A 13407-nucleotide genomic window follows, 5' to 3' on the forward strand; every position below is an offset into this window, starting at 1 on the left:
CTCGGCTGCAGCTGTTGGCAGGATCCGGTGACCTTGGGAACGCTGCCCGCGCGGCGCGCCATCCGCCACTCTCCCACCTGCCTGAACGGTCGCCCCACGGCGGCCGCAGGCCTAGGGCGTCCCTGGTGACAAACCACCGGCATCTCTTCCGGGTCCTGGCTCAGCGGCTGGACGCTGGCAGAGAGAGAGCGGCCCAAGCCGCCCGGGGGCCGCAGGGCCGTCTCTGTCCACCCGAGGCCCCTGTTCCCACGGAACTCTCAGGAAGCCTGCGGCTGGACCAGCGGCTCCAGGACATGGAGACCCGCTCCCGCCCCGTCCGCTGGCCAGCTGCGTCTGCCGTGGGCCGCAGTCGACACGCTGCTTCTGCGAAGGGCCGGAGAGCAAACTCGTCAGGCTGTTGGGGCCCCATGGGGTCTCTGTCTTATATTCTTCTTGGTTTATTTTTACAACCCTCTCACATGCAACAGCCTGGGCGGCTCCTGGATGGCCTGTGGCGGGAGACCGCCGGGAGACGGAGCCGTTCCGCCGTGAGCAGAACCTTCACCTGCGTTCTCGTCGGAAAGTAAAGGAAGACAGGCTAGCCCCGTCGCCGTGCGCGGTTCTCATCGCTGGGGCGGCCGTGGACGGCACGGACGCCACTGGCTGGGGCATTTGAACCCATTTTAGAGATGGGGGAGTTGGAACCATTGGGTTAGCAAGAGCTCCCGGGTCCCGAGATGGGCTGCGGGGCTCAGAGCAAGGGCTGGCGCCGAGCCTGGGGTCCCCGTGCGCTCCCACGGCTGCTCCGTGCTCTGGGAAGGCACCGGAGGGGCGAGCGTGGGGCTCGCGCTGCCGAGAGCCTGGAAACCCCTGAAAGCCTCCAGAAGGGCAGGCGGCACGAGCCCTGGGTCTGGCCCGGTCCGGGAAGTCTTCCGGAAGTCCCCAAGCACAGCTTGAGGCACCCGACCGCCCTCCCGAGCTGGGAACACCAGGGGTGTGGCGTGGGGGGTGCGGCCAAACCCGGCTGGTGCGGCTGCCCTCCCGGGGTGAGGCCAGCCTCGGGGTGCCCAGCTCGGCGGCGGTGGGGTGATGCTGCCGGATTCCGAGGGCTCCCCATTTTTCACGGCGGATCTGCTTGGAATTCCCGCCACAGCTGGTGCTGTAATCGGGTCCCATTAAGACAGTGTGCGGTCGTGGTCGGCGGCTCTCTGCCTCCCCTGCCCGGTCTCGAGTTAGCGCAGCAGCTGTAACTGAAACCCCGGGCACTCGGGCGGCCGTGCCGTCTCCTCCCCACAGATGGGAAACACTGTGGGCGAGGAAGCCGGGGTCCTTCCCCTCACGGCCCGCCCTCCCCGCCGCTGACCCCACCAGGTCTCTGGATGGTACCGGATCCGTGCAGGCCTGGCCAGCCGATGGCTCGGAGCCTGTAGGCCCAGGATGCTCTGTGACGCTGCACAGGGTACTCGGGCTCTTGGAGCTCAGCATTCCCAGGGACGAGGCCATCAACACGGCCCTCCGAGGAGCCCCAGGGAACGTCCCTGCGACCAGGTGTGGAAACTGCTGTGCTTTAGTTTTCACTGACTCGCTCGTGTGCCGAACCCCAACGTGAGAGAGAGTCCACAGATGTTTGCTGAATGAATAAATGGGATCAAAGACCAAGCTGGTGCGGCCAGAATTTGACGGGGGCGGCGGGGGGGGAAGACCTTCCGTCCGCCTGGTCATTGCCCGCGGGGAGGGCTAACACGCGGGGCTACAACTTCACGTCCCTTCCCCGCCTCAAACCCGGAAAGTGCTGCCCGACGTTGTTAAGGGAACTAAAATTCAATCCTTCTCTGAGACGCGGAGTGGTGGTCCTCACTCTCCCACGGACTCTCCCAACGATTCAAGGTCACTGCGAACCCCAGCGAGACGGGTGGGAACTCACACCCCGAAACCTGGGGGACACGCGGCAGCTGGGGGGACCTCTGGCATCCCCAACCTTGGGTCTCGGGGGTCTGCCGCTGGAGTGTCAGGATACCCATGGGCTGGAGATCTATGACCCCTTCTTATCCACTTATGATTATTAAGGATAATCTTAACAAACACGTTATCAATAGGCAGGGTCAAGTTGAAGCGCATTAATATGATTCTGTCGATACCCGGGTTGTTTCCATAACTGAAAAGGGTTGAGCATAAGACAAATGTGCACATAGAACCGATAACTGACCCGTGATTTATGCTCCCTCTTGGGGGACACCAAGGTGCAAAGCCCCCCAGGGGCTGCCCTGGGGTCTCCGAGGTGGCTTCCCTGGATGGGCTGTCACCGAGCGTCCGTGCGGCAGCCGTGCCTCCTCCCCGGGCTGACGGCACCCGGCACACTCTCCAGACGTGCCTGCAGGAGCAAAGCGAGGGACGGCCAGCCCGTGCCCAGGGGTGGGGGACACGGTGTTCAGACACATGTCGGGAGGGCCCCCTCCTCCGCCGTACCATCCGCAGACCCTGTTGAAGCCAGGAAATGGGGGGATGGGCGCCAAAGCCGAGGTGTGCCTTGTGTGCGGCTGACACTCAGGAGGGACAAACAATGTCCCAGGTCTGCCTGGGGACACCGGGACCTCGGAATGTGAAAGAATGTTCTAGAACATCTGGCCAGGCTCTGTGAAGACTGACTGTGCTCTCTCCAGCCTCTGAGTGACTGCTAGAGAATGCAGACAGGTAGCCGTCAGGCCCCCCTTCCTTTGTCCTGGCAGAGCCTGGCGCCCTCGGCTCTTTGGAGCGCTCACAAAAGCCCCCTCGGGCTGCTGGGCCTGGCATTTGCATTACTTGGTCCCGCTGTCCCGGAGGCGTGTGACCAGGAGACGTGGTCACTAGGCTGTGTGTGACCGTTGCATTGCGTCCTCGTCGGGGGTCTTACCCCTAACACAGAGCCGCCTCCTGGCACGGCGGCCTCCTGCAGTGACCCAGCTGAGGGGCTCCTGCGACAGCGGGGTGCCGGCGCTCCAGCCGGGGGCAGGATGCCCGTCCCCCTGCAGCCTGGGCCGACATACACTGAGCCTGGCCTCCTGGTGTCGGGGGTTGGGAGGCCCGCCTTCACCCCGCAATGGTTCAGATCCTCCTGGGGGTCCCAGTCTGTCCTCCCCCAGGCCACAGGACACTGAAGGTGCTGGACTTTGTACCCCCAGACCTTGGTGTCCGATCTCCACCCTGCCCAGGTGCCCAGCCGAGCAAGGGGAGATGCCTCTTCCCATGGGGCCCAGGCAGGAGCTCCAAGCCCAGGCTCGAGGGGAGCAGCAGCGGACACCCCAGCCCCCATGATTGCACGGAGTGCCCTGGGCACAGGGTCTGGCCAGGCTGATCCACCCACCTCTGACCTCTGCCATCCCCTCCCCACTGTGGGGCAGGCAGGGGTGGGACTGGCCAGGACAGCATCTGGGTGATCTGTCCACAGAGGGCTCCCATATCCACTGACCCTAGTTACTGGGTCAGGGTCGCCTGCAGCATACGGCTGTTCCTGCTCCCCGACAACCACGGTGGGGCCTCACCCCTGCTCTGGCCCGAGGAGGCACCCGACCCAGTGGGAGCAGGCCCACTGGCCAGCAGGGTGAGGAGAACGTTGAGACAACACATTCCCTTCCAGGCATGCACAGCGCCCCGGAAACATTCAGAGCGATACAGGACAGAAACAACAGGATGGCGGCTAAGGTCACGGGGTCTCGCCAGAACCACCCACGTTCTGCACCAGGTCTCCCCCCTCTGAACCGCACCCTGCCCCCCACAGGGCCTGGGATTCCCCCTGAATCCACAGAGCCCGCCCCAGCTCCTGGCTCTTCTCCTCTGGAGCCCAGGCCGTCAGAAGGAAGCCCCAGCCACAGACCTAGGAAACGACAGCCCTGCAGAACTTTCTCCCCGTTTCTGGGGCGCATGTGTCCTGCTCCCGGAGCTGGCTTCTACAGGGCTCCTGGACGCACCCGAGCTTCCCTTTCTAGCGCTGAAAGTTATGGCTTGTCGTGAGTCATTGATTGGAAGTGCCACACGTCACCCGGCCCTCATGATTTACACGCTCTTCCTCTGCGGACATCAATCTTCCGGAAGCAGGAGGAGGAAGCTGTCCAGCAAGGGCCAGATGCAGCCCTGGGCAGGCCTCTCCTTAGGACCAGGGCCTGTGGAGGCCATCCCGGGTCCTGCCCTCTTGTCCTAGCCTGGCAGAGCAGCGGCTCAGAACCCGGGCCTCGGCTCCTGATGTCCGTGTGGAATCAGCAGCCTTCTCTGGACAGCCCTGCCCAGTCAGCACCCCTGCCCGGGCTCCCTTGCTGGTCTGGACCACCAGCCCTGGAGCTCAGCCTGGCATAGAGCTATAGCCAGGGAAGAAGGGCAGGGGTCCCCATGGTTTAAGACTCCGGAGACCTGTCCTACTCCAAGCTGAGCAGCCTCTGTGGGGTGGGATGGGGGGGGGTCCTGCGATCAGGAGCCGCCCAGTGTACCCCTGGAAGGAGCCCTGTGTCTGGCCGTGTGGAGAATTCAGAGCCTCGGTAGGAACAGCCCAAGCGCCCCGAGATTGCATGTGCTAAGCTGGGGGTAACCTGCACTCTCCCCTCTCTGTAAAGGGAGCTCTGGGGTGCGGTCCAGAGGGAGAGGGAATCCTTGCAAACACAGCCCCAGGGGAAGGTGGTCAGTCCAGGGCCTATCCTCCACTCTGTGCACTTTGCCATGGCGTTAGATGCAGGGGGCGAAGCAAAGTCCCGGCCGGGGCAGGCCGAGTGGGCCACTGCTGTGCGTGCCCGTGTCCTGCCATGCCGCCCTGAGGAGGAAGCCCTGGGGAGGGCAAAGCGGGCCTCTGCCCAGACCAGAGGCCAGCAGGAGTGAGAGGCAGGGCCCGTCACCCAGGGGCCTCCAGGCAGCCACAGCCTCCGAGTGGCCTCTGATTCTGGGTCATGGACCGACTGTGCACACAGGGAGCATTTGCACTGAGGCCAGCCGGGGAGCTGGGCTGGTAACAGGATGACTCTGGGAGGGAGCGGGGACCCCTCGGTGGGTGACATCACTTTATCTCTGGGCCTTTTACCTGGAAGACACATGGTTGTGATGGGAGCCCTGCCCTGTCGAGGTCTGGGTGGCCTGGGATCAGAGGCCAGGGAGCCGCACCCCCACCCCGCATGGAACCTCTGTCTCTCCTGGCCCAGCCCTGCCCTCCACTATGCCCCCGTCCCACAGGCCCCAGTCCGCCCTCGCAGGACAGCCGGGGCTCAGATCCCACTGTGCACGTGCAAGAGGGCTGCTCGGCCTCTCTGGGCTTCTTCTGACTCCCACAGAGAGCCCACGGCCCTTCAGCAGGCCTGTTCTAAGTGTGCCTGAGTTCACAGGCGCCTGCTGCTCAGCACAGCCCGTCCATCCGCCCTGGCCACTGCCTGCATCCAGATTCGCCTCGGCCTTCAGATGCAAACCAGAAGGCTGCCTGCCCTCCAGGACACCCAGGATGGAGCCCGCGGGGTTCTTCCCAAGCCTGGTCTCCCCTCCCCTCTGCCAGCCCCCTACACACCACCTCCTGCTTCAGGAGTCCCTGCTCCCAGAAGGGCCCGTGTGCCCCTCACCACAGGGGCTTCTCAGCAGGAGGCTGGGGGCCTCCCGTTTTCCGAACACCAGGGCTCAGGTTGAGGCTGGGGTCACTTTTGTCCGTCGTCCCAAAGTAGCTGATCCTGGACCTGGTGCCTTTCAAGATTTTGTCTCCAAGGCGCCTTTTGTGGGTGGTGAAGACAAAAGGTGTTCATCATGAAATGAGGTCATGAAGTCCTGTCCTCAGGGGACCTCAGGAGAGCTGGACAAGGACCCAGAACATGGCGGGGAGGAGCTCAGGAGTGGGAATGCCTTCATCCTGCAGGAAGGAAGGTGCAGGCAGGCGGGGGGCCCAGGCAGAGGGCACGTGCCCCCAGCGGGGAGCCGCCAGCGAACAGAGTGTTCCCGGCACCGCTGACAGCAGGCAAGCCGTGCCCGGAGGTTCTGGGTCTGCGCAAGGCCGCGCTGGCCAGGAGCAGGGGTCCGCCCACCGCTCGCTCCGGGGACAGAGCAGGCTGCGGGCCCAGCCACACTCCAGGGGGGTCAGGAGAGAAGGCCTTGTGCCCCGAGCCGAGCTCTGGGCGGGGCCCCCGGGAAAAGCAGGCAGGTCGGGTCCACATGGGGGCTCCTCGCCTGGGGCTCGGGGGGGAGAGGAGCCAGGTTCCCTTGGCCCCCAGAAGGGCTTGGAAGGTAGGACTCTGCCGTTGTCCGCACGCTGCTTCCTCTTGCCGGATGTCGGGGTGGCCTCTGGGGGCGTCGCGGGGCGGCCCCTGCTCCGGGGTCCCCGCGGAGGCTGGGGAGGAGCCCCCGGGGCCGAGCTGGGGGCCGGCAGTGTCCACAGCCGTGTGGGACCCGTGCGCCTCCGGGGCTGGGTCTTCTGAAGGAGCCTGCGTCCTTTCTCGTGCCGCACTTGACTGTGTAAATATTTTTCTTAGGAGTGAAGAGAGAGCCCGCACTCACGGGCTGGGCCTCGCTCGAAAGAACTGAGAAGTATCTGTTTAGGCATAAAAGCTGAAAACAGTGTCCAAGGCGCCTTTCAAAAAGAATCATTTTTGTAGCTCAACCACAGCCAAGCCGATTTTTTTTAATGCAAAAAATAAATAAATATTACCCCACTCCCGGTTGAGAGCTCAAGAGTTTGTGTCAACACCACGGGAGCCTCCATGCTGGGAGCCAGGCCGGTGGCTGGGGACGCGGGGCCCTTCCCCGCCCTTGGCTCAAGCCCGTCCCGGTGACCCCCGTGGGTGGTGCCCTTGCCCGTGGCGGCAGGGGACGGAGGTGGGGCTTCTGGTTGGCGGGGACGCCTGCGGAGCCTCCCACAGGCCTGTTCCCCCAGCGCAGAAGCTGGGGTCGGGAGCGGGGACGTGGACATAGCGCCTCCCCCGGCCTGAGCTGCAGGGTGCCCCCCGTGCGGCCTGGCACCGGCCATGTTCGCCCTATGGGGCTGTAGAGTGTGGTGGGGGTCAGGCTGCCACACCTGTGGTCTCATCACTGCGTCCCCGCCAAGGTGGCCTCTGGGACACGGACTCCGTGTCATGTGTGTGCCCAGAGAGTGGTGTCCGCGGCAGGACTTCGACAAGGACAGAAACCCGAGGATGAGCGCTGTCCTTTAAAACGCCTGTCACCCCAGGAGGGGCGGCCGCACCGGTGAGGCGGTGGGCCTCCCCGGCCAAGAACGCGATGAGCGTGAAGCACGGTGAGCTCGGTCCCTCGGCTTATCAGGCCCGTCCGAGGGCTGTTGGTTGGGGCAGAAACCCTCCCAAGAGAGCAGGCCACGCAGAGTCCACGGCCGCTGGCAACAAAGGGGCCACCAGCCTGCGCCGTGACCTGTCTGCCCAGTCTGTGTCTCTAGCAGGAGCCTGACCCCTGGTCCCCGAGAGGCCATCAGAGGGATGGCCTCCAACAACCACCCGGCCCGGGGCCGCCCTCTTGGGACCATCCTGAGTCCCCACCCACGGCAGCTCCTTCCAGGGGAGGGGCCTGGGAACCCGCGTCCAGCCCCACACCTTGGGGGGAGAACGCCATCACCCACGAGGGAGAGACAGGTTGGAGGGCGAATGGCTTGAAGGCCAGGAGTGGGAGGCCAGGAAACGGGAGCGTTGGGGGTCGTCTCGGGCCCCAGACCAGGCGGGGGGGTGGGGCCTCCCCGAGTTCTTTCTGGTTTAGGAGGCCGGGGCTCCGTCCGGGCTCCCTCCTATGGGCATGGTTTCAGATGCTTTAATAACGGAGTATTCTGAAGAGAAAGAAGCCTTCTGGGATCCGTTTGTGACACCGACCAGAAAGCTTAGCCCCCCTCGGGGGACCCGCCAGAACTCCAGAGCTGTGAGCGTATGAGATGTCTGTGTGTGTCTGCTCTGGGCTGACTTTCTGGAGAACAGAGGGTATTTATTTTAAGAGTCAAAAAAGATGTTTTGACCAACCCCACTTAGCTCAATCCTGGCACCAAGACCCAGGAGAGAAGAGAAATGCCGGAGGTCAAACCTCCCTTTTTTGGCTAAAATGCTTAATCCAAACACACCTAATACTTCTGCCGGGTGTGGAGGTGGGGTTGGGAGCGGCCAGCGGCACGCGTGCGGAGGCTCAGCTAGCAAAATAAAGAGGTTTTTCAGCAAAGCAGCAGCCTTGGCCAGGAGGCCGGCCCGCGAGGCTCCAGGAGGGGCGCGTCCGGTGGTTCTCGCCCGAGGTCGGCGGCGGGTGAAGGCCGCGACCCACGACGAGGAGCGGACCCCGCGAGGCTGAGCGTCTCGGGCGGGAGCAGCTGCCGGAACGGGCCTTCCCGAACCAGACAGACCCGGCTCTGGGAGGGGCGTCCTGTCTTCACAGTCGGGGCCTCGCCCTTCTGTGTCACACTACGGGGACGGCCTCCAGGTCACCCACCGTCCTACATCTGGGCTTCCCAGCAGCCACACCGCACCGGGAAGGGCTCGAGGCCCACCTCAGCAGCGGGCACAGCCCCGGCCCCACCGGACACGGCTCGGCACAGCCGTACTCCCGTCCATCCGGGCCCTCACTCCGTGGGTCGTGCCACCACCTGCCCAGCGAGGGACAGGGTGGCCTGAACGCCTATCGCATGTCCCCACCTGACCATGGACTCCCGGATGGGGGGGCCACTGTCCCTGAGCTGGTGCGCAGACCTGAGGGCCAGAAAAGAGCCTCGAGGCCTCGTGATGGGTGATTTCTGGGGAGGCTCCATTCTGCTTGGCTGCCCTTGGCCTCAGATGAAAGGCAGGGCCTCTGGCCACCCTCAGCCCAAGGCCTGTGGGCCCCGGGTGGGTGCGGACAGAGGCCGGCTGTGGAAGGGACAGCACAGCTCTGGGAGCAAGTCTGCACCGTGCTCTGCCCTGTCTGCTTGGCCTGAGGGGGAGGGGGCCAGCGCCCCTCGGAAAGTCTCTCCTGCTGGTGCCTGACCGAGTGCTTCTGCTTGAACAGGGAATGGCCCCTGCGGGTGCCCAGAGGCCGGTCAGCGAGCCCATGGGACCAAGGTGCCCGCATTGCAGGGACACGGCCGGTGCCACCTTCAAAGATAGAGGCTGTCCTGCACGGCTGCAGGCTGGGCCTCCTGCCCTAAACTCTCTGTACTGGGGAGTGGGTAGGAAGGAAGGTCAGTCAGGGCCACCAAAAATCCAAGTGAAACTTGGCAGGGAGGGCGCCCAGGCCGACAGAGGGCCCGACGGGCAGGCGGAAAGTTGTTCCTTCCCTGAGCCTAGGACGGAGGGGGCTGGAGCCCAGAGGGGTCCATGTGCAGCCAGGGGGCTGACAGGACCCCCAGATGGTCCTCCTATGCCCTGAGGGAGACGTGTCCTTGTCCTCTCCAGAGCTCTCCATGACCCAGCCGCTGGGAGAAGAGAGCTGGGGGTCGGGCTAGAGCTCCCCGCAACACGCCCTCTCCCTCACCAGGAAGCGGACGGTGTCTTGTGCTGACGTCTGAGCAGAGGGCAGCAGACCCCCGCCTGCAGCCCAGCCCGGCGCCTCTGGGCCCAGGACGGGCCGCGGCGGGGTGCCTGTGAGCAGGCGTCGGCCTAGGAGCACCGCGTGGCAGACGGGGCCGTGCAGAGGCGCCCCGAGAGGCGGGCTGCGCAGGAGGGCCAGGCCTGGTTTCCGCTCAGCCTTATCTCAGAGCGTGGTCCGCGGACGGACTCTGCTTGAGTCTCGGCTGCCGCATGAACCTCGGGAAGCGTCCAACTTCCTTTCGTACTCTGGGGAGCCCCAGGGCCACCAGGGGATGGGGGCATCCTCTCGCCAGGCCCGGGGCCGCGCCCTGGGCAGGCCACAGCCCTTCCAGCCTCTGTCTCCCTTCGTTCATGGCGGCTCTAGACGGCTGCGGTTAGCTCTCGCACAGCGGGCTGGAAGCGTGCAGGGGCTCCGTGCAAGGGTACAGGCCAGCTGGGGACGGCCAGCCGCTCACAGATGGGCACTCAGCGATCACGTGCTGGCCTTGACCTGGGGAGCACACTCTTCTGGGCACTATGGGGTGACTGCGTGGTGTCCCGAGGGGCCGTGACTCAGGCCTCAGGAGTTCCCAGGAGTGGGGCGCTCTCCGCCCATGATTGCTTCCCATGGCCTGTGCGACACCCCAGGGACTACACTCCGCAGGAGGTTAAAGCAGGGTGTTCTCCTCCTGGATCGAGTGCCCCCCTCTGCAGGGGGCAGGTCCACCCTGTTCCAGAGACCCCGTAACCCCCATGGGGCCCCCCATGCCGTGTGACGCAGACACTGGTGGCCGTGTTAGGGTGCTGGCCTAGGCGGCACCTCGCAGGCGTGTGGACCCCGTCCCTGGCCTTTGAGCATCGGCGAGCACGACCCCATTCTGGAAGCCACAGCTCTACTGAGTTTCGGGCAGTCGCTTCCTCTCTCTTCCCCTTTCCCAGGTGACGGAGCCACCAACCAGCCTTCCTGGGTCAGAATTTGAATACAGAACAGACGCCCTGAAGAGTAGAAACGCAGGCCCCGCTTGTTGGCCAGACTCGGCCCCCAGCGTCCAGGGCCGACCTCCCACGAGCCCATCCACCACAGCCCCCGGGCCGGCACCTAGCGACCTGGCCCCTTGCGGACGCCCCAGGGGCCTCGCCAGCCTCCGTGGTGCTCACCTTCTCCGACTCGCTCCCTGTGCGCCTGTAACCTTCCAAACCACAATTTCAGAATCTATTAAAAGAAACATAAAACCCCCAACTTCTTAGAATTCTCAGCATTTAAAAATATGACTTACTGTTATTACAGCTGAGCCCCTCACCCGGCCTGCGTGGGCACCGTGGGCGCGCTGCGCTCCCGGATCGTAGTCAGGGAGAGTGGTGGTGTAATTTTAAGGGGATGGTAAATAAAACCTCTGGGTTTGACACCATTTCTTGTGTGGGTTTTCAAATATTAGTCTCACTCTCAGTTTCTGTTCTTATGGAAAGGATGTTACGATTTATAGACGCATCCGTGCCCGTGTTTGTGATCCAGAAGAGGGAAAAGCGCATTTATACAGCTAATTTGTCGGTTTGCCTAGCTTCGAAAGCACTCTGGGACCCGTCCCTGAAATGCCGTCCCCTGGAGTGGAGCTCGGTGGTTTCAGGAGGAGACGCCAGGCAGGTATACGGCTCTCCAAGCCGAGCCAAGAAAAGCTCCACATCAGAACTGTCGGTGGAAGGGAGACCCAGAACGGCTAGTACTTTCTCTGCCAACTGACCTGAGCCTGCAGCAGCGGCAGAGGGAAGGCCAGAGCTCCCGGTGCTGCCTGCGGCCTATGCTGGAGGAACGGCTCACCGCCCCCCCGAGGGGGCTTCCGAGTCCTGATGTGTCCTGCCTTTGCCTGATCTCCACTGAGAAGCTTCCTCCCAAAACCACATCCACTTCCCAGGGGTCTGGGATCAAGGGCCCATTAATGCGCTGCCTGACACCCCCATCCGCGGGAAGGGCATTGGCAGGGAGATGGCGTCCCATCGCAGCCCCGACCCCCGCCTCCGCCATCTGCCCTGTCGCCTCCTCCACCCTGGCCCCCCGGGAGGCGGATCGGGCCACTCAGCCAGGCTCTGCCTCCCCAGGTAGCCTGCAAGCCCCACGAGGGCCATAGGGTGCCCCGCACCTTCCCGCTGACCCTATGCGTGGGTCAGGCGGGGTCAGAGGGCACAGGGACAGACCATTGTGCGTCTCGGAATGCTTTCCTGACCCCTTCAACGGTGGTTGGTACCATGTGTGTCTTCCCTTAAGGACCAGGGGGAGCTTCCCAGAGAGGCTCCTTCCCTACAAGGAGCCAGCTGCCTTCCCTGGGAGCCGACATCCGAGGGGCGGGTGGGGAGGGGGTCCTCGGTGTTCTCAGCAAACAAGGAAACACCGTTGGGGTAAGGGACGCGACTTCCCAGCAAGCACCGTCTTCCATATTACAGGGAAGCCACGAGGTCTTGCCTTGTCATTTCTGAGAACTTAGGATCTATCCCCATGGCCTGCCGCTGGCGGCAGCTTGAGGACGGCATCCTGGTCCCCCAGCACTAACATCCGCTCTCTAACTTGTTTTTCAGCACATGTTGGCGGATGCGGAGGTGTCGTCCCAGGAGGGCTGCATCCAAAAGGTAGGAGAGCGGGTTCCACGCCTCTCCCTCGCCGTGGCCCGCGGGCGACCCCCAGCTAGTGTGCGCGCAGCGGGGTCCGCGGGGCCACCTGCCGCTTGTGGGCGATGCGTCGTGTGTCGGAAGGCGAGCGCGGGACAGGGGTTCCGGGGACGGTAGGACGGTTGTGGTCTGCACGGTGCGGGCAGGCAGCGGGGCCCCGGCTCCCGAGAACCAGGAGAGCCGCCCCCGTGGGAATGCTCAGGCCGCGCAGACGCAGGAGAAGTAAATAAACACGGGTCACGTTGGTGTGACCATCTCCACTGGATGCTCAGTGAGAAGAAAACAGACGGGGAAAGACCACAGTCGGCTGCGAATCGCACAAAGCCTGTGCTGTCCGCAGCCTCCAAAGAGCGCCCGGGCGGGGCGTGGGAAAGCAGCCCATCAGGTGAAAGGAAAGGCGTCCACGGAGGGGAGCGTCTCCTGCCCTCTCGGGGGCTGATGGCGGTTCCGCGGGTGGTAGATGTTAGCTCGGCAAGACGCAGAGAGTAAACTGGCCCAGAAAAACACCAAGAAACCCAGAAGCCATTCATCAGTCAGGGCTCAGGGCCCACCCAGTCTGGGTCACCCCTGCACACACGCAAACACAGGACACACGCACTCACACCCAGCACGGTAGCCAACCCACACTTCTGCGTGTTCCGGTAGAATGAGGACAGCAGTCTCTCTCGTCACGCTGCCCTCAAAACGCCACCCGGGAGAGGCGGGGAGTGGGCCCGCCGAGGGTGCCCAGGCCTGGGGTGGTCCCACCGTCTGCTTTGCGGGACGTGTGTTTACAGGGACGGTCGGCCTCTGCTGGGGGGAGCCCGAGGTGCGTCGCAAAGGGACGCCCAATGTCCCAGGTGTCCCCGTGCCCGGCTTGATGGTCTGAGCTGAGGACTCTGGGCACAGCTTCCATAAGGGGGTGGGGGAGACCTGACCCTTCTCACCAGGTCCAACCCCACAAATACTGATTTTGCAGAAAACCCTGTGAAGGGACGCATTTTCTGACCATGCAGTGACTTCCCGAAGGAGCTCTGGCAGGGGTGATCTTGTAGCCGATTCTCGCCTATAACCCAGGGTCTGTGTCCGTCCAGAGGGTGGCCTGAGGTCTGTCTTCCTTAAAACACGACATCCCTCCCAACAGCCCCCTTTCCCTCTTTCTGCCTCTGGGAACAAGCTCAGATTTCCCTAAAAGGTGAAAGGAAAGCCAAGGATTGTAAAGAGCTTTCCTGTGTTTCAAAGAGCTGAAGTCTTTCCTCTTCCCCGAAAAAAGCCCTGCAGTTGGGTCCAGGGTCTTGACCTCCAGAGAGAACACGAAACCCTCTTCTCTCACCAC

The 13407-nt window shown here is 63.7% G+C and overlaps 1 protein-coding gene across 1 annotated transcript in view; it reads left to right on the plus strand.

Annotated features, from left to right (window-relative positions):
* Nucleotides 1–13407, plus strand: part of PRDM16 (PR/SET domain 16) — a 198067-nt gene that overhangs the window by 35776 nt on the left and 148884 nt on the right. Inside the window, exon 2 of the mRNA XM_044236972.1 lies at nt 12003–12053. Coding sequence (XP_044092907.1) covers nt 12003–12053 — 51 coding nt within the window. The remainder of the gene's footprint in view (nt 1–12002; nt 12054–13407) is intronic.

This window comes from Neovison vison, chromosome 2 (assembly GCF_020171115.1).
Source record: "Neovison vison isolate M4711 chromosome 2, ASM_NN_V1, whole genome shotgun sequence".
Classification (NCBI taxonomy): Eukaryota; Metazoa; Chordata; class Mammalia; order Carnivora; family Mustelidae; genus Neogale; species Neogale vison.